Source organism: Cavia porcellus, unplaced genomic scaffold (assembly GCF_034190915.1).
Source record: "Cavia porcellus strain 051 isolate PalLab524CR breed Dunkin Hartley unplaced genomic scaffold, mCavPor4.1 scaffold_30, whole genome shotgun sequence".
Taxonomy (NCBI): domain Eukaryota; kingdom Metazoa; phylum Chordata; class Mammalia; order Rodentia; family Caviidae; genus Cavia; species Cavia porcellus.
Genome location: NW_026947513.1, coordinates 3771796 through 3797209, shown reverse-complemented (window position 1 = coordinate 3797209; position 25414 = coordinate 3771796). Strand labels below are relative to the sequence as shown.

The following is a 25414-nucleotide window of genomic DNA, read 5'->3' as shown; positions in this document are numbered from 1 at the left end:
TGCTAACTACATAGTCAGAACAAGTTTCTTAAAGTAAATGAAGCAAATTTCATAACAATATTGTGAATTAACTATGTCATTTAAAATATATATACATGTAGGATGAGGGTGCTGAACACTAATATTCTATTACTTCATTAAACATGTCCAGTTTTGTATGTGTTTATTTATCATTTTAGAGGTTAATTTCAACAGGAATTTAATCTTAATATGAAACACCTTTTACCAAAAGAATAAAAAAGCAGTACCCTTTGGAATATAGTAACATCAGTTTAAAATGAAAAGCAGTTTTTGTTTTGTCCAGAGAACTTATTTAAAATTGCAGAATTCTGTGTTTCTTTTTAATCTTGGAAGTAAAACTAGATTTTTATACATTGTAGCCATTTTTTAAAATTTCAAGTCACACTGTCTCTATCCCTAGCATAGTTGAAAAAGAGCTGTCCCTGGAAATATTCTTGTGTGAAGGAAATTATCTAGGGTCCTCTTAGAAATTGACGTTTTGCCTATGAGCACCATTTCCCTAAAAGAAGAGCTCATTTTCTGCACATTCGATGAGGAGTTCTAGTTTTAAAACTCTTAGGAAGAATCCCTTTTCCGCTGCTGATGTGTGTTTGGCTTCATTTACGTTGAAAGGGAAGATTAGACTGGGTTCGTGATAAGTATGGAAAGCGAGGGAAGGAAAGAGGAGGCAGAGGGCTTTTGCAGTTTCCAAGCAATTTTCAGTTTCCCTCAGCTCTCAGCTCCAGTAATTCCCTTTCCTCTGCTTGGGCACCATTCATGCGCAAACCTAGGTGAAAATTACTTACAGTGAGGGAGGGGTTACAAGAGCAGGGCTGACAGAGGCTTCGCAGGAACGTGTCAGAACCACGCAATGATTCCATTAGATGTCCACGAGCAAGGAGTCTTGATTTCTCATACGTTATTTTTCTTTTCCTTCAAAAGAACGTTATGAAACTTAGCCATAGATATGACCCACATAATTTTGTCTTTTAATTGCTAGGTTTGGAGTTTTTATTAATGAGAGAAAAGATCTCACTGACGTGATCTCAATTGAAAGGGGGCATAATTTATAGTCACAAATAATCTTACGTTAGGCTCTGTGGGATGAACTAAGAATCCTAACTAAATAAAATCTGAGGAGTACTTTCCAAGAATTTAAATCTGGGGATTTAGCTCAGCGGCATAAGCGCCTGCCTTGCAAGCGGGCAGTCGTGAGTTCGATCCCTGGTACAGATAAAAAGGAAAAAAGACAAAAAAAAAAAAAAAAAAAAAATTAGTTGCTCCATATGTTAACATCAGAGAAAGTACGTAGCCTTGGTTTCAAATAGTTGTGTTTCCTTCCAGTCTTAGCTGTTTGTTCAATCTTAATTTCCTTAGTCAGCAAGCTCATAGAAGATTCAATGTGCAGCGCTGTCCTGAAGAGTGAGGAGCTGATGCCTGTGTGGGGTCAGGTGAGGGCTCAGGTGAGGGCTCAGGTGAGGGCTCAGGTGCCTCAGCACACAGAGACCACCCAGGTGACGCTGACCAAGGACACTGGCAGAAGTCAAGAGCTCTCACTCTTCATTGGTCACCTGAACTTAAGGAGGCTCAGTTTATCCTTCTGTACCTCAATTTCCTCATCAGTACAAGGAAAATAGTATTGTTCTCATGAGATTTTTCAGGGAAAAGAAAATTAAAACAAAACACCTACAATGTCTTGTTTAAATTCAGCATTGTGTAAAACTTTACTCTTATTTGTTTTAATAAGTACTAATGAGTAGCTTTCAAAATCTAGTATGAGTTCTTACTCCAAACTTTTATTCTTCCTCTTTTGGATAATAGTGATAGTGGCTTCTAGTTTAGCTTTATTCTCTCCATTTATTTGTGCAGAATTTTGCCTTATAGCGTAGACCAGTGGTAGCAAACCTATGGTACAGATGCCACGGTGGGCTGTTTGTTGTCACTGAAAGCTCAAAAAGGTTTGCCATCACTAACCTAGGCACATACCTTTAAAACTTTACAGATAACAAAGTATTCATAGATACACTTGTCTCCCGTGGAGGAAGCCGTGCTGAATCAGTGTGGAGTTCACAGCCCGGAGCTGGTCATATCTTTAGAACAAGAAAGACTTCAGGCAAAGCTGTTCCTGAGTCAAAACGGACCCTTTCCCTGCTTTGATGTGCAAGCATCATTCTTGCTTAAATAAACCCTAATTATTTTTTCCAGGAAGAAATAATATCTAACTCATGCTTAGTAAATATTTATCAAATGATTCTAAGCAAATAACAAATCTAAGCAAATAAAAATGATTCTAAGCAAACAACATTAAAAAATTGCCCATAAATTAAAATACTTTTATATTTCTAAATGAAACCTTATATTTTACTTCTAAATTTTTTTAATGTATTGCTACTTTCACAACAATGAAAGCATTATGAAAAGGAAGATGGGTATGGAAAGATAAGGCAGGAAAACTGATGTCTCCTCTTACTCTTTACATAGACTGCAGAAGCCTTCTCTTGCCAAGACTTCTAAATTCTTGCAATACAGATTGAAATCAGTCACTAGCAGTGTGGAATTCAATAGAAAACCAGTCAGTACCAGGCTTTGCCACTCACTTCCTTGTGCAAGTCACTGTGAAGGCTTTGGAGAAGTGAACTAACTTAGCTGTGCCCAGGTTCCTCTTGTGTCAAATGGAGATAATGACATTTGTTTCAGGGGATGGCTATGATGCTTCAATAATTTAATATGTATTGTGTGCTCAGAGCATTGCTGGCTCTACGGAACTATTTATTGCTTTATTATTACAATGTTCAAGATACCATGTGAATGCATTCTCATTTTGTCTTTATATACTAATTATGATAGATACAGAGCCTTGGTTAGTACATATTTCTTTTCATATACCACAAACACATTCAAATGGGAATGTACATCACATTGTATTGGCGCATGTCACTGACATCTATTTTATTTCCCAAATTATTGCAAACTAGTAAACTTGCAGGAAATACAAAATCTGTGAAGTTAAAATAGAAACCTTTGTGCCCTCATGCCTCTCTTCTGTCATATTGTAGCGAATCAGCAGAGCAATGTGGGTTTCTAAAATGTTTTCAGGAGAATTCAAAGGTTAGGCAGTGTTTGCAAAGGGCAAAGCCTCTATGGTCATGGAGTTTTAAACGCATTCTATTATAGACCCGTTTTTGGAATCACAATGCATCTCACTAGAGCATACTAAAAATATCGAAGTTCTTGCTAAAACAAAACCAGCCTGCTTTTATTTAATCCTAAGCAATGTTGGCCACCTATTGGCCTCTTGCAGAACACTTTTGGGAGATGGTGTACGGAGCCTTAGGTGGCAGCAAAAGGAGAAGTAATATAGGCAAAGAATCCAAAGACCCGGCATTCATTCCAAGCTCTGTCCCTTGGTTAATCTGTTTATTCTTTTCTTTTTTATTTGTTGGTTTTATGGCTAATTGCTCTAAGTATGAGAACTTTTATCAGCAAAACAAAGATACTACTAATTGTAAAAATTAAATAATTGATGAAAAGCATCAACATATGTCACAAACATTGTCTCCTTTCCTCTTTCTCCAATGAATGGGAAGAAATTTACAGAGATGGTTTTGAAGACACCAAGAATCCCCAGGGTCTGTGTGGCAGATTTCTCATTGATGAGAAGAGAAATATTTCTGGCTGTTATTTAAGAACAGGATAAAAGATGCCTTAGTCTGTGAACCGTTCCTTCTTTAGAGGAAACTCTTTTTTTTTTTTTTAATTTTATTTAAGAGGAAAAAGAGAAAAAACAAAACAAAACAAAGTGGTGTAAGGGTACAAGTAATACAGAACTACAAAAAAAAAAAAAAAAAACATAGTAAGAAATCACCAGTTAATAGATTACACATTATCATCTTAGAGATAGTTGCTCAAGTCACAGTATCAAAGCATACAAAGTGGACATTCAAACAGTGACACTGCAAACAGTTGTGTTCAATGATCCAACCAAAAACATTAATATGGTCAGCTATTTAACACCCCTAAACACACTTGCAGTTGTATCCTTTAGAGCACTTTTTTTCCCTCTCTTTTTTACACTTTCAGGACTTGCTTTCAGTCTTAGGTTTGCCTGTTTCCCAAAACCTGATTTCCTCATTTTGTCATTTCTGTAGCTTAAAGTTTGGGGTGTCCTCTATCAAGTATGTACTATAGTTATTCTAATTTTCACATGCTCAACCAGTTACTGTGCCACAGTAACAGGGCATGGTGGCTTTATCCCAGACAAGTAGTTAGAGTAATATTTTACCTTCTATATGAAATGTATGCATACAATCATCTTATCAAACATTGATTTTGCTCTGAATATTCTGACCTCTTAGAACCTTACTGTAAAGTTGAGAGCTATGAGGCTAGCTTTCAAAATGAGCAGGAGAGAGATATGAAGAAAAAGAAGCATGCAAGGAGAGGGGAGGGCATGGAAAGGCCTCAGCATCTCCACATTTCCATGGAAAGGAGGCTGAACTGGGGGAAAATTGCAAATGAATGCACAGGCTCCAGGGGCAGTGGTGAGCAATTTTCATTTGGAGACAGTGTCAGTCTTTGTATTATTGCAATAACTCATGCCAAACAAAGCTAGCAGCTCCATTATGCAGTGCTCAGTGGTAGGCATCGTGCCATGCTTTGCTTTTTATTTGTTTCCTTGCCATTTAGATTATACGTTGACACTGTTTTCCCTCAATAGACAGTTGGCTCATCAACTGCTTCCTCACATCAAAGTGTGCTTCTCTTTATGGCTTTGTATCTGATAAAAAGAGAATGAGGGCCGTGCAGTAATTCCACAGAAGTTCACACTGCCCTGTGTAGAGTGGGTTTTTATTTGGACACTGGCTTGTGATGCTGAGCAAATATTTCTTCTTGAAGATTGTGAATATGATAAGCCAAGTAAGATTTAGATGGCAATATTTAAAATGTTGGAAGAAGTAAACTGTTTTCAAGCAATTTCCAAGTTTCTCAGACACTATTTAAATAATACATGTAATTAAACTTATTTTTATCTTTCATTAAAAGTAAAATGAAAGAAGAATCTCAAATAAGTTTGTTATCCTAGTTTGAATTAATATTTAATTTTAGATAGATGCCAATTCATCAAACTGAGCCATAAGAGTGTGTGAATGTGTATGTGTGTGTGTGTTTGTGTAAGGGAAAAATACAACAAAATATGCTACACAGGAAAGATGTTAGGGTGTGAAAAACACAGATATAGCCTTCAGAACTACTGAAGTTGGAATCTTAGGAATTTTCCTTATTGATTAGGAGTGTTGGGCCAAGAACTATACAGATACATTTGCTGCCAGCCCAAATAACTTGGAATTCCCCCCCGCCCCCGCTGTGGATGGGACCACCCCAAAATGATTAGTGGGTTCTCATTAAGACTCCCAGCAGTTACTTCCTCTGAAGGGTTACCCTTGGTAAAGTGTCTGAAAAACACACGAACACACACACACACACACACACACACACACACACACACACACTCATACACACACAGAGCAACTAGGACAGGTATAATGAAGTCTAATTTTCTTGCTTCAAAACAGATAGCTCCAACTCTTCCGTTATCCTTCAGAGATTCCATAATACTTCCCTTGATAGATCCCATCCCCTTTCCCTTTCTGTATCACTTTATTACATCTTCCTAGTGTCCCATCAGAGCTCTCCCCAAAAGCCAAGTGTCCTGGGAAGCCCCTGCACTCAGGACTTTTGGACTAAAACAACTGATAATATGTGGTCTCACTTCATTTTCTCTCTGAAATAATGTCCTCAAAATGAGTAGCGCCTCTCATGATAGCCTGTCTAAAGTGAGCAAAGGCTGGGGCTGGGGATTTAGCTCAGCAGCATAAGCACATGCCTTGCAAGCAGGCAGTTGTGAGTTTGATCCCCAGTACCAGAAAAATTAAAAAGTAAAGTGAGCAAAGGATGATACTCCTGTTTCTAACTTTTGTGGTTTTTATGATTGTTCTTCGAGTTGGTAGCTGATGTGTTGAGGATTGTCACTTTTTTAAGTTAAATACAAAGGTTATATCATAGCAGGCAGTATAAGAATATCCTCTCACTTTTACATAATTTATTATACTTAACTTTCACTAAATAGAATTTTCTTTTTTTTAAATTTTATTTAAGGAGAAAAAAAACAGGAAAAAGGATACAAGTAACACATAATTTAAAAAAAATAAACAGGAAATCACCAGTTAATAGATTACATATTGTCATCTTAGAAATAGTTGTTCAAGTTACAAAATTAAAGCATACAAAGTGGACATTCAAACAGTGAGACGGCAAACAGTTCTGTTCAAAGATCCAACAAAAACTCAGTTTATCCTGCTATTTTTATTTATTTTTACCTTAATTAAAAAGATAAAAATAAAAAATAAATAATTAAAAAAGAGATTGAGATAAAAGAAGACATAACAACAAAACAGCACAGGTCAGAACATAACAATTTACTCAACATAGTGTTTCACCACAAAATATCCCGACCTAAAAGTAGTTACCATAGTATCTCTTTCCTTGAAATATTTGAGTATAACTTCGTATACTGTAGCATCAAACATATCAAGACAATGTGAAACCATTCAAGAGAATGACAGTATTACATGGTATTTAGAAACAATTGAAAGAAAACCAACAATGGTTTCTATATTATCTCCTTTTCTATAAAAGTTTTTGTTTATATTATCACATATAATAAAATCCAATAAGACCAATGGAGACAGAAGAACAAAAGCTTGATGGGACTTCAAAACAAGATGATATTAAATCAGCATTAGCTATTATGATGTCTTGTTTTCTCCAAAATAACTGTTCATACCATCACAGACAATAAAATCAAACATCCCAGAATAAAACCTGTCGATGTCCGCTCCCGGCCGGCAGGAAGGACACACGACAAAGTCTGGTAGTGGACAACCTTTTTTTTTTATTTTCCTTCTCCGTACAGCCTGCCCTGGGATCGCTCCCAGCCGAAGCCTCCTCTGGTCCGCTCCCCGCGGCTCCTTCCGGGCTTCGCTCCGAAGCCTCTACCGGTCCGCTCTCCGCGGCTCCTTCTGGGCTTCTACTTCCGGGCTTCTACCTGGCTTCTTCTTCCGCCCAGGGGTGGCACCGGTATATATACGGGTACAGTGTCCAATCATGTTAAAGTAAGCAAGGCAAGCTGATTGGCTAACATCATCAGTTGCCAGGCAGACTATATTGTTGAGCGGGTTGTTTACGCGGTAAGCAGGAAACTAACATATTCGATGGGAGGGGTAATCTACCTCAGGCTTTGCTCTTTACCACAGGCCGCACGTCCGCCGCGCAAGGCGAGCTATCACAGACGCGGCTCCCAACATCTCCCCCTATTTTATTTTTTATGAATGTGCGCATCGTAGCCCTTCCTGGACTGGGTGCAGAGGCTTATGCCCTATGTGTAGGTCCACCGTAGGTCCTTGGCTTAGACCCTGGTTGGCCATGCCATGGTCTGCCAAGGCCCTGAGGCCCTCGTCCTTTTTCTAGGGCCAGGCACAAACTGGACGGAACCTGGATGCACACAAGCTTGCACTCATTTCCTCTCCGTAAAGAAATCCCCTCGGAGAGAAATTTAGACCTGGGCAGCATCTAACAGTCCAGCGGCTTACGTGCAGGATGGGGTAGGGCCTGGCTTAGGTCGAGTCGTGCTGGGGAGGCACGCTCTTACCCGTCATTGACTCACCTACCCTGCTGTGTATTGTCACCTTATGGAGGAGAATGAGGGATGCCCGCCATATCTAGACTCGGTCGTGGGCCAATTGAGCAAGCCATGCATATGCCTGAGGATCTTCTTGTCCATTTCGGGCTACCGCTATTTCTATTCATCTTATTGGTTGGTCTGTGATGGATCTCCAGTAGGGCAGGTCTGATCTTCAGTCGAGGGCTTTGTTGCCCGTGTCAGTCTCTCCGGTATCCACAGTGGTTCTCGTCCCGGTTCCTGTGGGAAAACACAAACCGCGCCTCGGTTCCAGCTGACCACTGGATCCGGGCCCATCCATTGTCCTGTCAGGACATCTTTCCACTTCACCCACCCTTTATGGTTGGGGGAAGGGTTGCAGTGCTCCACAGCTGGGGAGCGATTATCATTATTTAAATTTAAAAAATTGTGTGTGAATAGTGCCATGGATAATCGTGCCTTTGGGGCCAGGCCTTGGCCTACTCCCCCTTTTTGTTTTTGTAAAATTTCTTTGAGGCTTCTATGAGCCCTCTCAATGATTCCTTGACCTTGGGGATTGTATGGGATACCATGTTTTAATTGAACCTCCATCATTTTGCAGAACTCATTGAAGGCTTTGCCTATATAGGCTGGTCCATTATCAGTTTTTAATATTTTTGGTTTGCCCCATGCGGCCCAAGCTGCCAGGCAATGATTGATCACATTAGACACTTTTTCACCTGTTTCTGCTGTTGCGAATATGACGTGAGAACAGGTGTCTGTGGAAACATGAACATATTTAAGAGTCCCAAACTCCTGTATATGTGTGATGTCCATCTGCCAAACATCACCAGGGATCAAACCTCGAGGGTTTACTCCCATCGGTATGGCAGGTTTGTATGTGGCACAGGAGTCACATAGTCGCACGATATCTCGTGCATCTGCTCTAGAAACATGGAAATGGTTTGCTAGTGTCCTGGCATTGACATGAAACTTATCATGGAAGGCACGGGCTCGCTCGATTGGTGTTAGTAAGGTAAAAATCCATAACGGGCAAGTGGCAGTGTCAGCAGCCGCATTCCCCTGTGCCATAGGCCCTGGCAGGGATGTATGTGCTCTTATGTGGGTGGTGAAGACCTTATGGTGTCTGTTCTGAAGCAATGTCTGGATAGACAGGAACAGCCCAGCCACTGTGGAAGTGGATCTAATTAAACCGGCAGTCTCAAGCACTTGCATAGCATTGACCACATACCTAGAATCGGAGACAATGTTAATGGCCTCTGAGAACCGTTCAAGAATCATTTTAACGATCTGCAGTTCCACCACCTGAGGCTGATCTGGTTCAAATTGTATGGTAACCGGGGGCTTGCCTAGGATCACATAGGCGCCTATCCCCGTCTTAGAGCCATCTGTGTATATTGTAGTTGCTGGGACTAATGGCTCAGAGGCAGTAACCTTTGGAAAAATTATAGGGTGCTGAGTGACAAATGACAAGATAGGGTCTTTAGGGTATTGATTGTTTATATCCCCATGGAAAACACGTCTCAGAATGGCCCAGGTATCTATGCAGGCAGCCAGGGTCTTGATCTGGCTGGCGGTATAGGGTACTCGGATGGCTTGTGGTCCTGAGCCAAAATGTTGGACAGCTCTATCATGCGCTTCAAGGGCCAATGAAGCGACTGCCTCCGGGTAATGCTCTATGACTTTTGCAGGTAAGACCTTAGGGTGTATCCACAGTAATGGTCCTTTTTGCCAAATCACCGCTGTAGGCTGTAGACTAGTCTGTAGCAAACAGACATCAAAGGGTCGCCCCGGTTCAATTCTGTGTAAGGTAGCCCCACCTAAGGCTTCCTCCACTCTCTGTAAGGCAGCTCTTGCCTCAGGAGTGAGCCTCCTGTGGGAGGCTATATCTGGGTCTCCCTTTAGAAGGTCGAACAGGGGTTTGAGATCTGAATTTGGTATATGTAAATATGGCCTAATCCAATTAATGTCTCCCAATAGCCTTTGCATGTCATTTAGGGTCCTAACGCCATCCGTCCTAATGGTGACCTTCTGTATAAGTCTGGAGGCGACACTGAGGTCCACACCTGCTGACCCAGGGGTGGCCCTTGTTGAAGGCTGCCATCCTGAGCTGTCCTGTCTCTGGGGCGGGGGCCTGCCTGTGAAGGGGGCCCCCTCTGGCCGTTTTTTGGCCCTCTAGCATCTCGTCCACAAATACGGTTGCCCTGAGCATCGAAGACCGACCTACACTCCTCAGCTTTGTGTGATCCCTTCTTGCATCGCCCACAAACATATGGTTCTTCATTCCTAGGGCGAGGCCTAGCATCTGCATTGTTTGGGCAGTGACGTTTAATGTGTCCTGGCTCCCCGCAGGCAAAACACCCTTTAGCCTTACATTCCCCTTCTAACCCGCGAGGTCCCCTCTGTTGTACAGCCGCGGCCAGGAGAGCAGCCACTCCCGAGTTGGAGAGCGGCCCCCCTATCTCTCTGCATATCCTAATCCAGGCGTTGAGGTCCTTGTTCTTATGAGGAGCTATCGCTGCCTTGCACTCCTTTGTACATTGCTCAAAAATCAGCTGCCTTACCAGCGGTCGAGCCACTCCCGGATCAGGAAATATCTTATCGGCAGCATCTTGCATTCGGGCCACAAAGTCAACAAATGGCTCTGTGGTACCCTGAATTATTTTTGAAAGACACAAGGAGGCAGTTCCGGCACCACTTACTTGCTTCCAGGCGCGGAGTCCTATGGCATTGATTTGCTCATAGACAGCGCCGGGGAACTGGGTCTGGTCATCAGCGTGCCGACCTTCTCCCATAAGCATTTCCTTGTTCCACCCCCGGTTTCCTCGATTGGCGTTTTTCTCAGCCTGCTCAGCAGAGAACTCTGCATACCAGGCTCGCCAATCCAGGTAACTGCCCGAGGGCAGACAGGCCTTTGCCAGCTGAATCCAGTCCGCGGGGGTGAGGGGCCCAGAAGACAGATTCTCCAGCATGGCAATGGTGTAAGGCGCAGTCGGCCCAAAGGTTGTAACTGCATTTTTAAGTTCTCTAATCTGCTTTATCTCAAAAGGCTCCCATACATTGCGTCCCTGGCCCATAGCTACTTGTACAGGAAATATCTCGTAGGGGCCACTATCTATCCCAGGTGGATGTACCTCATGAGACAAGCGTCCCCCCTGCCAAAGCCGCCTGTAAAAATACCGACCCGCCGGCGGCGGAGCATAAGACAGCGGCCGTGATTGGGCGGAAAATGGGGGCCCGTGCATCACTTCCTGTTCTGGCGAAAGGGGAGAGAGCTCCCAGGCGGCCGCCTCGTGGCGAGGGATCGCCTCCCTCTCGCGCCGGGGAGCGCTCAGGAGCTCTCTACTCCTCCGCAGACCAGGTTGAGCAGAGCGCAATTCGCGGGGCAACGCTGGAAAAGAACCCTGCGACTCCTTATTGAGCGATTTAGGCTCCTGACAGCTGGTCTCTTTGGCCTCCTTGCCATTTAACTTTTCCTCGTCCTCGGAGTCAGATGACTCCGAGGCTAGAGCCCCGTCCTCCTCCTTAGCATCCTTGTTCCCCTTGACGGACCCCTCTCGGGAGCTCCCTGACTGGGCCTGCTCAGATACCCTGCGTACTTTTGTAAGCTCTTGAGAGCTTTCTCCACAACCACCCTCGCTCTTAGTGTTGCTACCTAACATGTTTCCCATCTTTTAATATGTTACTCACCGCGTGAGGCCCAAGGAATCCGCCACTTACGCGTGAGCCTGAGGGGAGTCTAAAAGCCCTGTAGGTGCGCGCCACCCAGAGCCCAGGCTTATCCCCAACTCACCTGTCTCGCAGCTCTGTACTGGAGCGTTGTCCACTTCCACGTCTCGGGGGTGATCAGTCCCCGGGCGGGCCTCCAAATGTCGATGTCCGCTCCCGGCCGGCAGGAAGGACACACGACAAAGTCTGGTAGTGGACAACCTTTTTTTTTTATTTTCCTTCTCCGTACAGCCTGCCCTGGGATCGCTCCCAGCCGAAGCCTCCTCTGGTCCGCTCCCCGCGGCTCCTTCCGGGCTTCGCTCCGAAGCCTCTACCGGTCCGCTCTCCGCGGCTCCTTCTGGGCTTCTACTTCCGGGCTTCTACCTGGCTTCTTCTTCCGCCCAGGGGTGGCACCGGTATATATACGGGTACAGTGTCCAATCATGTTAAAGTAAGCAAGGCAAGCTGATTGGCTAACATCATCAGTTGCCAGGCAGACTATATTGTTGAGCGGGTTGTTTACGCGGTAAGCAGGAAACTAACATATTCGATGGGAGGGGTAATCTACCTCAGGCTTTGCTCTTTACCACAGGCCGCACGTCCGCCGCGCAAGGCGAGCTATCACAGACGCGGCTCCCAACAAAAACCATTCCAGTTAATGAATGAAAACATTATAAGGCTTCAAAGCAATATAATGGGGAATCATGATTACTACATACTTTTATGTACTGTTATCATTTCTTACACTAGGGAAACTATTTGGTATTTATACATGTGGGTTTCATTCAATTTAGTAGGTATGTGTACATGAACTGTAAGATTTGTCAGCCCTTCCACTCCTGGGACAAAATACCTTGCATGTGTAAATTAAAGAAGGAGAGGTTTATTGTGGCTCATGGTTTCAAAGACTTCAGTCTATGGTTGGCTGCAAGGCAGAAACATTATTACAGAAGGACATGGTGAATGAAAGCTGTCCACTCATGGTATCTAGAAAAGAGAGAGCAAAAAGAGAACCAGAGAGGAAGGGTCCAGGGACTACATATAGTCCCTGAGGTCACAGCCACATGATCCACTTTCTTAAACTAGGCCTCTTCTCCTGACAGCCGATTCAGCTTTGAACTCTTCAATGATTGGGCCATTGAAAAGATCCAACCTTAATCGAGTTAAATTGACAATAAAGATTCAATAGCATCTTTTTTCAGAATAGATCATACTATAATATCTCACAGTCTACTAGGAATATTAGACAAATACTAAATTGAATGGAGTATTTGAAAGGACCTGGAAGCCTGAGAAGTGTCTAATATATATATATATAAACAAAGTGTAGGTTTTACCAGTGTTGAAGAAGTCACCTTCAGATTGGAGCATATGAGAAAGAATTTAAACAAAAAGATGAGTGATCTGTCCCGCGGATCAGTCCGTGGGCCTCGCCTGGAGAGGGGACGGAGATGGGGGCTGGGCAAGAGAAAAGAGAAATGGAGACAGGATGAGATTCCAATCGAGTCTCATTTATTCTTAAAATGGCTACAACTTATATAGGGTGGAGGCGGGCCAATGGGGGCAGGAAGAGGGCACGGAGTGTTATCTGATAGGTCATTGTCACATCTGGATATATGACATAAGCAGGAGAGGATTATGGGTAATGTAGGCAGACATGAGGATCATGGGAAATGTAGGCTGACACACAACATGCCCTCAGATGGGAGGGGCAGGGCAGCAGCAGCCATTCTGAGCCGCTCCCTACATCTCCTCCCTTATTATTTTATATATATTTTTAGGAACATGGCGGGCCCTGGGAGGACAGTGCCTGTCTTGGATCAAAGACTCCTCATATGAACCCAATCGAGCCTTACCCGTCGTGGGCCTGCAGGACAGCTGTTGGTCCTGGGCCTGTCTTAGGTAGCCGATTGGCACTACATATGTGTCCTAGTTGCCCGTCTCTGGCCGCCTGTCCAGTGCCTCAGGGCATTTGGGCCACAGTATCATGTGGGCCGTCATTGGGTGTTCTTTCCCGATAAGTTTGTTGTTCTGCCATTTCCAACCGGTGGTAATATACCTCAATGGGCTTTGCCATAAATGTGTCAATCCTGTTATTAACGTTATTAATGAGCGTCATGATCCTCTGAAAAATACAAGGTCCTACAGTAAGCAATAGCAGCAAGGCGGCTAGGGGTCCCAACAGGGGGGCAATGTAGGGGAAGAGGACCCCCCCACACATGGAGGAGAAGGTGGTTTCTCCGAGGTGCTCTTTTTCTCTCTCTTTGAGGCGCTCTCTTAGTTTACTCATGGATTCTTTGATGACTCCCGAGTGGTCAGCATAAAAACAACACTCTTCCTTGAGGGCAGCACATAAGCCACCCTCCTTCATAAATAGGAGGTCTAGCCCTCTTCTATTCTGTAAGACTAGCTCAGATAGAGACGTCAGGGACGCCTTTAGAGCCATCACAGATGTTTCTATTTATTTTAAATCCTGATCTACTGCTGCCTGTAATTGAGCTAGATGCTGATTTCCCAACACTAGAGCTGTAGTCTCTATTCCTATTCCCATTGCGACTCCTAACCCCAGTAATACAGCTAAGGTGAGTGTCGAGGGTTCTCTCTTAAATATATAGCTGGTCTGCGATGCCTGGAGGTAGTAGTCTCCTGGGTGGAAGGTTATGCGAGGAAGAACCTGTACAAGAACACAAAAATCTGTAGACTTGTTAAAAACAGTAGTTGCTATACAGGATGAGAGGCCAAAATTGCAGGCCCAAGACATTCCTGGGGGTGGAATGAGGTAATTATTTGGCTTGAACTCTGAATGAAGCTGGGCACAGAGTCGTGCTGCCAGTGCTGGTGGACGGCTGGAGTCCCCAAGACAAGTCCCTCTACCTGAGACATCAGGGAGAGTCAGCTTGTGGTGATTACCCCAGTCACAGGCAGATGAGCTAGAAGAACTGTTAAAGGTTAAATTGAGGGCTTTTCCTTCATAATATGGGGGGGGGGCAGCCAAGCATAACCAACAGGATTGGGTGAGATCAGGTTGGGTATGATTTAAAGCTGTGTATGCCCCTTTAATCAAACTGAATAGGTTAGAATGTGAATATTGAGGGGCAGGTATGTGATCTGCCTGGTGTGAGGGGGCTTGAGAAACGCTTATGGTTGGGTGACTTACTGTGGTTCTTTGAACAGCAGTAACAGGATCTGTATTGGACTGATTGTATTTTGGATTTGGATTATATTTTGGCTTTAGAGCAGGATTGAGCCTATGGGCATGGGTGAAATCTGTAGGGGAACCTTTTTTATGAGAATAAGATTTCCCCTGTCTTTGCCTGACTCATAGACTCGAAGTCCCCAGGTGCGTCCTGTCAGCCAGCCAGGGTCTTCAGGAGTGGTGACAGTGATGTTTAGAACCTGACAGGGTCTTTGATTGCCCAATGGGTAGTCATCTAGGCTGCACCCTGGCGGCCTCCATGTCAGTTTAAGGTGTTTATCAGGGAAGGCGGGTTGCCATCCTGTTGCAACTGTTTCGCAGCCCCAACGAGCACAAAAATATTCTCCCGGGGAATTACAATATGATCTGACCCTGTTGCTACGGGACAAAGGTAGAATTGACTTTGTCTGGGACATTGGAGCCCCAGAAAGAACCAACAGGATGTTGGCGCAAACCATGGACTTCCTGCTCCTACCCAAGTCCAAACCACCTCTTGGTCTTTCCAGTGACTAAGCTCCCATTTCTTTTCTTTCTTTTAACCTCGACTTGTAAGAATGGATAAGCTCCCATTTCCAGGGTAGATAGGGCGGTACAGAGGAGGGAGCGTGGCAGCGCCATTTTTGTTTTTGTCTTTTTTAATAAAAACAACCCTACATTTATTGCCCCCAGTAAAAAGATAAGGGTAGACAAAACCATACGAACAAACATTTTACAAATACTCCCAAGGCAAACCACTTCATCAGCTGCCTTTTTTATATGGGTACACACTGTAATTGACATTTATCTTAATTGCCTGCCATTGCTTCTCACTGCTGTCTTAATTCACTGATCATTTTTAGTTGGAGACACTTTGCAGCAGAGTAATATTATCTCCTTTCAGCATGATCCGACCCAATTGTTTTCTTGACTTGGTTTTAGAATGAATTTCTTCTTCATCATCTAATACAAGGTTCATGTACTCATCAAAACCAACAATACAGCCCTCTATCCGCATATTCACTTGCTCGTATAGCCACACCTGAATCCGGGATGTATTCTCCAAGTATCTGAAGATGAGGTTGATGGGCTGCACCATCACCTTCTGTACTTTCTGGCCCTGGCCCCTGTACGCCATGGCAGAACCCGACAGGGACCACAGCACCCACCACGCTAGCTCTAACGGCAACTTTTTTTTTTGTCTTTTTCCTTTTTATCATACCAGGGATCGAACTCACGACAGCCTGCTTGCAAAGCAGGTGCTTATGCCACTGAGCTAAATCTCCAGCCCCTATTTTTTTTTTCACCACCAGAGTCAGTATGGAGGCGGCGCCATTTTGAGTATCCTTGTAGGCTCCAGAAAAAGGAAGTGGCAGCACGTCGCCATCTTGAAAAGGCTCGGGGATATCAAGGACCACAGAGCCGGGAGGGCTGGGTGCCTTAAATAGGTCCAGTGGTGGGGGAGTACAATTGCGGGAGGCAGCTAACGCAGCCTCACCCTGGGTGAGCGTCTCCGCGAGCTGGGGATCTGCATGACGTTGTGCCAGCAGCTCAGAGATTAAAGTCCAATATGAAAAGGCGGTTACCGGAATCTTTTTTTGGGACAAAAACCTCATAATAGTCTTTAAGAGCATCTCCTACTCTTTTCCACCTGTTTAAATTAATGGTACCGTCTAGGGGGAACCATGGACACACTGAATGTATAAACTGAAAGTACCTTATCAATTCTTTTGTCTTAACCTTAATCCCTCTAGTCTTGAGTGCCTCCCTGACGCCAGTCACGAACAATTTGTGCTCACTGAGTGCTTGCCCACGCTAATCCCATTCACCTACCGTGATTCAGGCGAGACGTAAGGTGGCCCTCTGCACAGATCACAGGAACGAAGTCCCAAAACAGTCATGCTGGCCAGTACTTTACTCTCGTGAACGGTCCCGCGTCGTTATCCCTCGTGCCAGGTCTGCCCCATAGTTGGGTGCCACTTGATCCATCCCGTGGATCAGTCCGTGGGCCTTCACCTGGAGAGGGGACAGAGATGGGGGCTGGGCAAGAGAAAAGAGAGATGAAGACAGGATGAGATTCCAATCAGTCTCATTTATTCTTAAAATGGCTACAACTTATATAGGGTGGGGGCGGGCCAATGGGGCAAGAAGAGGGCACAGAGTGCTATCTGATAGGTCATCGTCACATCTGGATATATGACATAAGCAGGAGAGGATAATGGGTAATGTAGGCAGACATGAGGATCATGGTAAATGTAGGCTGAGACACAAAATGCCCTCAGGTGGGAGGGGCAGGGCAGCAGCAGCCATTCTGAGCCGCTCCCTACAGATGAGTAAATAGGTAGATAGTTGACAATCTTGCTGTCTAAAATTTGCATATAGTTTAATTGTGGAATAATTAATTTTTTCAAAATGTGCCCATTTTCAAAGTATGTCTAATGTATTTTATAGTACATTTCAGTAAATTAATCAAATAGCAAAATCGTTTTATCCATCTAGTTTTACGACATGTCCATCCTCGCAGCAGCATGGCACTATACAGTTCATCTCCAACTCCTGTCCGTGGCTCTAGTCAACTATTAATCTACTGTGTTTATAGATTTTCCTTTTCAAGTCATTCATACAAATGTACTTGTACATCATATGGCTTTTTATGTCTGCTTATCTTTACTGAATATTTGCAACTCATTGTAATTATAGCAGAAATGAGTAGTCCAGTACTTTTTAATCTGCTAATTAGTATTTCATTGTATGTATTTGGTATATTTTTGTTTCAATAGGCACTAATTAATGGAAATCTGGTGCTTCTGTTTTTAACTATTTTGTAAGCAGAAAAAACTAGCACATCCTACATGGAGGCAGGATGTAGTTTAAGATCTGAAAATTAGCTCTCAGTGAAACAAATGTTGTGACTAAAAACTGAAGATGAAAAGTTTGTGTTTTCACGAAAGAAGGATTAACTCATTTAGTAAAGCACAGAGCATCAGCGAGACCCAGAAGCATCAAACACAACACAATTAACACACATCATGAGTACACATTGAGAGAAAAATACATCTTCCAATATGTTATTTCTAGAAAACATTTTTATACTCAAAATGTTTTGTGAAATACTGTATCATACAAGTCCTATTTGGAAAAGAAGAGTTCTCATTAACATTTTAAAGATTCTGAGAAGTCTGGTAGCAAAGATATAAATATTTATAATACATTTAAAAGCTTTACTACATTTTGTTTAATCCAGCATTTCACACACACACTCTACCCATCATGTCTATTTTTACTGACATATTTAACATCTCATGTGTCTAATGTTTCATGGATACACTTTGAGGAGTTCATAGAAAATAGATACATAGCAGTTTCTGCCTTGAATGCCGGTATAGGAATTATATTGAGCATATGTAAATAGTTAGATAAACATATGTAAAATTTGTGTAGCACAGTGGAATATTATGTAGCCCTAGAAAGGACATTTTTCTAAGAAGACAACATAGATAAACACAGAGATTATTTTGCTAAGTATAATAAACCAGTGTCAGATAGACAAGTACTCGTGATTCCACTAAATGAAGTAAAATAGTCGCATTTACAGAGTGAAAGAGTAGGACAATAGCTATGAGGATGTGAGGTGCAGGAAATGGGAAATTCCAACGTGTCTAAGGTTTCAGCTAAGCGAGATGAATAACACACAGATATCTACTGTGTGACAGACAACAACAATGTATCAAACACCTACAGTTCAAAGGAAAGCACATCTTACACCATGCATTCACACCCCAATAAGATATGGAAAAGGAGCTCTTTGGTGTCACATCAGAGCTGTAATTGGTACTTCTCTTATGTGAAATTGCCTTATGTTAAACATTAAACACTGAAATACAGATAATACCATTCAGCCGTATTTTTCCAAATTGATGTTTTACTAATAGTTGATCGTATGCCACAACTGATTTGGGACCTTAGTCACAATTTTAATGACATAGAAATGTTTTCAGAATTCATCACATCTTGTTAAAATTTGTTTTATAAAACTTTTGCTACAGTTGTATGTGTATACATTGCCCCACTGTGTGAACAGGGGGTTGCAGTTACATTGAAAAGTGAAAATCGTTTCTCTAAGCCATGGTTTCCTACAATTTGAGGAAAGTACCACGATGCCTTTAGGTGATACAGGCACAGTGATTACAGACACAGTAGCAGAGAGGAGGCATTTAGACCCTTCCTATTCCTAGTTCAACCCTTTGCTCATAGAATAGGACACAGTTCGTGCCAATCTTTGAGCCATCAAAAATTCTGTACATCTCTGTTTTTGTAAAAAGATCAGAGTCATGAAATCAAAACTAAGATTTGAAGGCAATTTTGTTTCGTTAGACTGAAATTTGAAATATTCCTCTTTATAGTAAATAAAGAGATAAACCTATTTACAATTTGACAGTGATACAATATTTTCCTTAAAATGACATATTTGAATATGTTACATGAGTTCATTTAATAAAAATAATATAAAGTACAAATTCAGTAAGGCTATTAAAAGTGACTACATGAGCAACGGAAATTAGGAAAACACAACTGTAATCTTTGCCTAAAATACAAATGTCATATGAAAACTTCCCTGATATTAAAAATCTTTTGAGTAACTGTTTCATGTTTCTTTTATGATTATCATATTCTGATTCCTAGATTCAACAAATATGCTCTAAAAATTATCCAAGAAAATAGTATACAGTGGAGTGGAACTGAAGATTTTCCAGTGAGAAAGTTGAGGACAGATTGGAAACCACTCTAAAGCACTGTGTCTCTTCATATCTTGCCAAGAAATCTGCAGACTGCAACCCGTGAGGAAAGTTACAAGGCTATTTCCACTATTTCCACATCCCCATGTTATTAGGTATAATCAATTCAGTTCACAATGCCAGGGCATTCACTTACTCCAGAATTTAGATCAAAAGGAACTTGCCATGTGAGTGCAAATTATCACTTTCCAAATAAGTAAAAAGCAATCAAATAAAGACATCCCTGCAATGATGCTATACATAATATCATAATCTGTACTTGTTGAATCACCTGTGAATTCAGCCGCTTAAAGATAACTGTGACTATCAACTGGTTCATAACATCTCTGTCCCAAGGCATTCTTTCTCAGGTTACAGTTTATTGAATTCCAGGTGACAGGGTTTTTCTTGCCATTAGATTTGCCTGGTATTTTTGTGAGTATCTATCACTGCTTTTAATATGACACATCAAGTAAGGTTTAACTCAGTTCTTTATGTGTCTTTCTTTATCAGTGACTATATTAGTAAAAGTTACTAGATTGTGTTCAATACATAGTTGAAGCCATTTCAGAGAGTACTAAATGCATTTGGTAGAACCAAGGAAAAGATACATATGGACTTGAGCTATACAGGTGTGTGTTGAGTGGCTTTTTTTTTCTCTTGTAATTAATTAAATAACAATGTAAGGAACAGGGAAATCATGTTCCCCATTCACAATTAAATCTCTGCTACCCAAATCACTCATAAACATAACCAAATAAACTTCTTGTAACCTTCCAAAGAGTGCTTATTTATACTACATTCCAGTAGTAGATTTTTTGCCAAGGTTCTAATCAGTTCTTGTGCCAATCTTCACACTTAACATCCCATGAAGACTGAATGACCCAAGTCTCACTGGTGATTGATAGGTAGACGCATTCATTTAGCAAATGTTTCCTGTGAGCTATGGAAGACACTTTGGCCTTCTAATGAAAACAGTGAAAGTTTGGGGCAGAGGAATATTATGATATAGTTTGTATTTTCAATGGATAAATTCACTAGATTTTTTTCAAGGGGGAGGTGACAATGCAACAGAATGACCTACTTAGATGCCTCTGCTGTTGCTAAGATAAAAAGTGATGATGGCAAAACCAGGGTGCTAGAGGTACCAGATAACTGTTTCACATTTTACAAAGTACTTATTAATTTTTGTTTCTTATGTTTCTAATGTTTTCTTATGTGCCTTGTACCTTAGTACTTCCCAAACTCTTGACCTTCCAATAAAATAAAAAGGCTAGTTCCTGCAGATTTAAAAAATAGTATCCAGTAATCTCTGCTGACAGGCAGAGACTATAGTGCATTATATAGTTGCTGGGTTTGGCAGAATCATTTTTTGCATCAGATGCAGTTGAGTGAATTTTGATTTGAATATTTCATTTGATTTATTGAGTTATTTTGCATAGGCAGAAAAAGTAATGCATATGGACTGTATATTCTTCTAATGTAACCTCAGAAAACTCTACAAAATTTATAGTAACTAGGAAAGTGTTGGTAACCTGCCTTTTAACATTAAGAAGGAACGTAGCAAACATTTTTCATATGAATATCCTCACCCTGAATAGTTTAATATTTAAGTACTAGAAATGGTTGCGGTATGAACTCTTGGGATAACAAAGTACTGTTCTGTGAAAAGTTTTCCATAGCAGAAATAAATATCATCTGAATAGGCCCACAAAATTAATTTTGGATAAGTAGACTGATAATATTATGTCCATTTTACAAAGGACATGTGGAAGTTTCAAATAGTCACATGATTTATTGGGTATCATTTTGTCCTACTGCACCCAAAATACAATCTTGATGTCAGCAAATCATTTTATTATATCCATTTTTATATCATTAGCATCTACACTAGTGCTGACTAAATGAATATTTAAAGAATAAGCCACATGTGAGGGCCACATCTGTAATCCCGGCACTCAGGAGGTGGAGGCAGGAGAATGGTGGGTTGGAGGGCAGCCTGGGCTACACAATGAGTTCAAGTCCAGCCTGGACTGTAGAAAAAGACACTGCCTCAAAACAAAATAACAACAACAAAAAAGGCAGCAAATGAAAATAAAAAATATGGTGGACCAAACGATAAGTGAATAAATGAGTTACAAGAAAAAAATTATAAAGCCCGACCTCAAACACCAGAGGGTTAATAACAGATTAACAGCGTAGATTGTATTCTGTACACGTGCACAGAAGTAACACCTAGAAAAAACTGCTAGTATGTTTCATCTTTTTTAAATTTCTGCAAGATGCAATAATAAGTCAATGTCAAAAGTCAGTTTTCAAAAGGTAAATCTAGAACCAAATATTTTTATTGAACAGTTCCTTTCATTAAGGTGGTACACAAACTCTAATGAAATGCAGTAAATCAGCCCTTGACGCTTGTTACCTTCTCCATTATAGAAAATACACACGTAAGGTGAAAAATCAAGAGAGGCAATTATTACAATATCTTGTTCCTCTGAATCCTCCTTCTGGATGTGACTTCTTTGAAGTTTTGTACTGTTTATTCTTTATATAGTTGGTAATACGTTTTCATTCATATTTTTAGACTTTGAATTTTAGCTATTACCTGTTGTCTTACAGGTATGAAATGAGGGTGACATTTTCTAACCACACTTCTTTCTCTACACCCATGTCCTGTGCCCTAGACACATGCATTCTCTCAGTATTCAAGGTCTAACATTATTGCAATCACGGAATAGTGTCTGAAGCTCCTCTGGATAGCATGTAATGAGTACTGTTATTTTTTTGTTTATCTTAGAATTAATAGCAGTGTCTTTCTTTTCTTTGTGCTAGGGTTTTAGGTACAAATGATTTCCTGATCTAAATTCAAACTGTGATTCTCCTATCAGCTGAGTCAGGTGCACTCTAAAGTCCTTCTCATCCACTCGCCCCTTCCCTGGTCTGGAAGTGGGAATCCCTCCTGCCCCTCACCCCAGGCTTTTGGGCTCCCATTGAGCTGCAACAGCCTGTAGGGACTCCAGTTCCTTTTGCCTAGAATCCCCCTTACCTCACTCCTTCTCTATGTTTTGTACTCTCTTTTGCTTATGGAGTGTGTCCTGCATTACTTTCTGAGACAGTAACTAGGAATGTTTTACAAAATGGTTTAATTTTCTAATATTTTCTTATAAATGCCCCATCATAGATCATATATTGTTGGTGTTAGAATTCTAAATTGGAGAAAAGTTTTCTTAAAATTTTTAAAGCCTTTACTTTTTCAGCATTCTACTATCTTGTTTAAAAGTCCCAAGTCATCCTTTTAATCTAATCTGCTTCTTTTTATTCCCTTCTGGAAGCTGTTCAGCATTTTATCTTTACCCCGGTGTTCTGAAATTCCAAATGCAGTGTGTCGCTGCCGGGTTTCTTTCCCTTCACTGTTTTGTGCCTCTTTCAGTTTTAAAATGTAAGGCTCTAATCCTGGGGATTCCTTTTGTTTTATCTCTTTGAAACGTGTTTCTCCTTCATTGATTCTACTTTTTCTGTCTGCAGCCTCTCTTTGTTGGAATCTGTTTCTCCTGAGTCAATCTAGTAATGTTATCATTCTTTATCTCTTACTTTCTTACATGGTTTTTATATTTCTTTGTGTGAAATTTCTTAATATTTATTTTTGCTTTTCCTTAATGAATTCTTTTTTATGTCTGTGATGGTTTTTACATTTCCAAATACTCTTTTTTTAATATATCCCTTTTCACAGTAGTTTCTTGTTCATGTTCTGTTTTTGAAGCTCTTTTTGAAATTTTTACCCTAAGCTTTCCATAAAGTTGTTTTATTTGTTCCCTACACTGCATTTTTTTTCCTTCTGAGTTCCTTCTATGACTTGTTTTGGTCTCTGCCTTTGCATCCTGGCTGCTATGAATATTTCAGAGTGAGATAATAATATGCTGATTGCATCAACAGTGTGACTGAGCAGACGTTGTTTATTAGTGGCTTCCATTCCAGCTGATGAGTTAGAATCCATTACATCAGAAGATCCTGAAAAGTTCATATCTTTGGGCTTATTCTCTGGAGCTACTGCTGATTTCCTAGCATTTATCAGTTAGAAATTGGATTAAGCCCTACAAGCAGAGAAATCTAATTTTAGTTGCTGAACCAATAAGAAGTTTTTTTTTTTTAACTTTCATTCAATATATCAGATTGAAACCATGTTTAAGGAGAATCTTTGCCCTGCACCGTGCTTACCACATGGCTTGTGTTGCATTTATTACCTACAGACCCATCATGGTTGCCACATCTCCAATTTGATGTCCATGTTCCAGACAGGAAAAAGATAAAATAATGAGGGAAGAAAGAGAAGCACCTGCATGTCCATTAGAATGAAAGAATGAGTCAATGAATGAGTGAACAAACAGGCATTTCTAGGACTCCTTAGCAGACATCTAAGCATCTGATTGGTACAATACATTTCTATTTTATGTAAATCTGGGCAGTTGAGTTAATAGGTTAGCTACTGCTATCCCAAGCAGAAATAGATTGCTGTTAGGAAAAATGGAATAGGGGTATTCATGAGAAATAGTTTTTGTCATGGAAAACACATTGTCCAAGGCAAACTCTGAGGACTTTCAGCCCAATGCACTTCTTTGTACTGTTACCGTACTTTATTCAATGATGTGGGCTAGACATGCTTACACACATGAGTGGATTCATGACTCTGCTCTAATTGTAAATTTAGGTAGCGTTTTCCCAGATAAAGCTCTGGGAATCTGGGACTCCACTGTATCCTCCACTTCTCCTTAGAGTTAGCAAAGTCTTCTAAAACTGCACTGTCATCTGCTTAACTATAGTGGCAGACACTTATTCATCATGGGTCATCTGATGTCTTACTGGTAAAGATTATCAAGGGCTGGGGATAGAGCTCAGCAAGCACAGTGGCCGCCTGGCAAGCACAAGGTGTTGAATTTGACCCCCGGTACTCTCCACACCCAATGAACACTTCAAAATATGGCTTCACTATATACTGTAGTGATGAGTAAATTTTTAAAATCTGTATTATTCATTTGGTTGATTTTTTTAAATATTAAATCTTTAAAAAGAAGGAAAGGGGAGAGATGGAGAAGGGAAGAGGAGGCATAAAATGAGGGAAGGGAAAGAAAGACAAATACAAGAAGGAAAATAGAAGCATAGTTTTATTTAAATAAGCAATCTTCTCCAAGCCATGCCTTTGGCTTCAGGGTAGTTAGCATTCAGTCTGAAGGAAATGCATGGGAAGAATTGGCTGAGCTCGCACTGAGGCAATGCACCGGAGTGTATCCGTAGTGTATCACTAAGTGAGGGTGCAGCCCAGGTCGTGTTCATGACCTTGTGAAAGCTGCTTAATATTCCTTTGCTTCAGCCTGCATCTGTGTAAATATGGATCATCATATTACATCACTTACAGGATTGATGTGAACAGTTCACATCCATAAAGTATTCTTGATCAGTAAGCATTTCATGAAAGCTATTTTGTTTTTAAATTACCGATAGGATGGATATTATAATTAGATTATTCAATGACAAATTAAAGACCTGTACACTGAATAATATCATTTAAGTTATTATGAACAATAATCAAGATTGCTGGTGGTTAATCTCTTTCTCTGAGCACCGTACCTGTTTGCTAATGCTGATGTAGCAAGAATATCACAAAGTCAGGGGATTAAACAGAGGGATTTTGCTTTCTCACAGTTCTGGAGTCTAAAAGTCTAAGGTAAGAGACTTGGAAAAGTGATATGTCTACCTTAATTTAATTATCTACAAGAAGGTTTTCAAATAGAGTCACAGTCACAGGCACTGGCAGTGGGAGGGAGAGTATCTATGTGCTATTAATGTAATCACCATTTTCCTAGATAGTTTGTTTCTCAGTTGAGTAGCATGTAGGAGCACCATTGCATCAAGGAACATGTATACACCGAGGCCTTGCTGGCCCTCTGTGAGGGAGGGAGGGGCCTAAACAATGAAGTCTGCATACATCATGAATGATGATAAGCCTGAAGTACCTGTTTCCCCCCACCAAGAGAGAGTGGACACAGT

At 41.3% G+C, this 25414-nt stretch overlaps 2 protein-coding genes across 6 annotated transcripts in view; one reads left to right on the top strand and one right to left on the bottom strand.

Moving 5' to 3' along the window:
• Positions 1 to 25414, top strand: part of Kcnip4 (potassium voltage-gated channel interacting protein 4) — a 1100013-nt gene that overhangs the window by 595311 nt on the left and 479288 nt on the right. The window lies entirely within an intron of this gene.
• Positions 15346 to 15783, bottom strand: LOC100721790 (small nuclear ribonucleoprotein E-like). Its single transcript, XM_063240458.1, has one exon. The coding sequence runs from the start codon at positions 15733 to 15735 to the stop codon at positions 15457 to 15459; it is 279 nt and encodes a 92-aa protein (XP_063096528.1). The 5' UTR covers positions 15736 to 15783; the 3' UTR covers positions 15346 to 15456.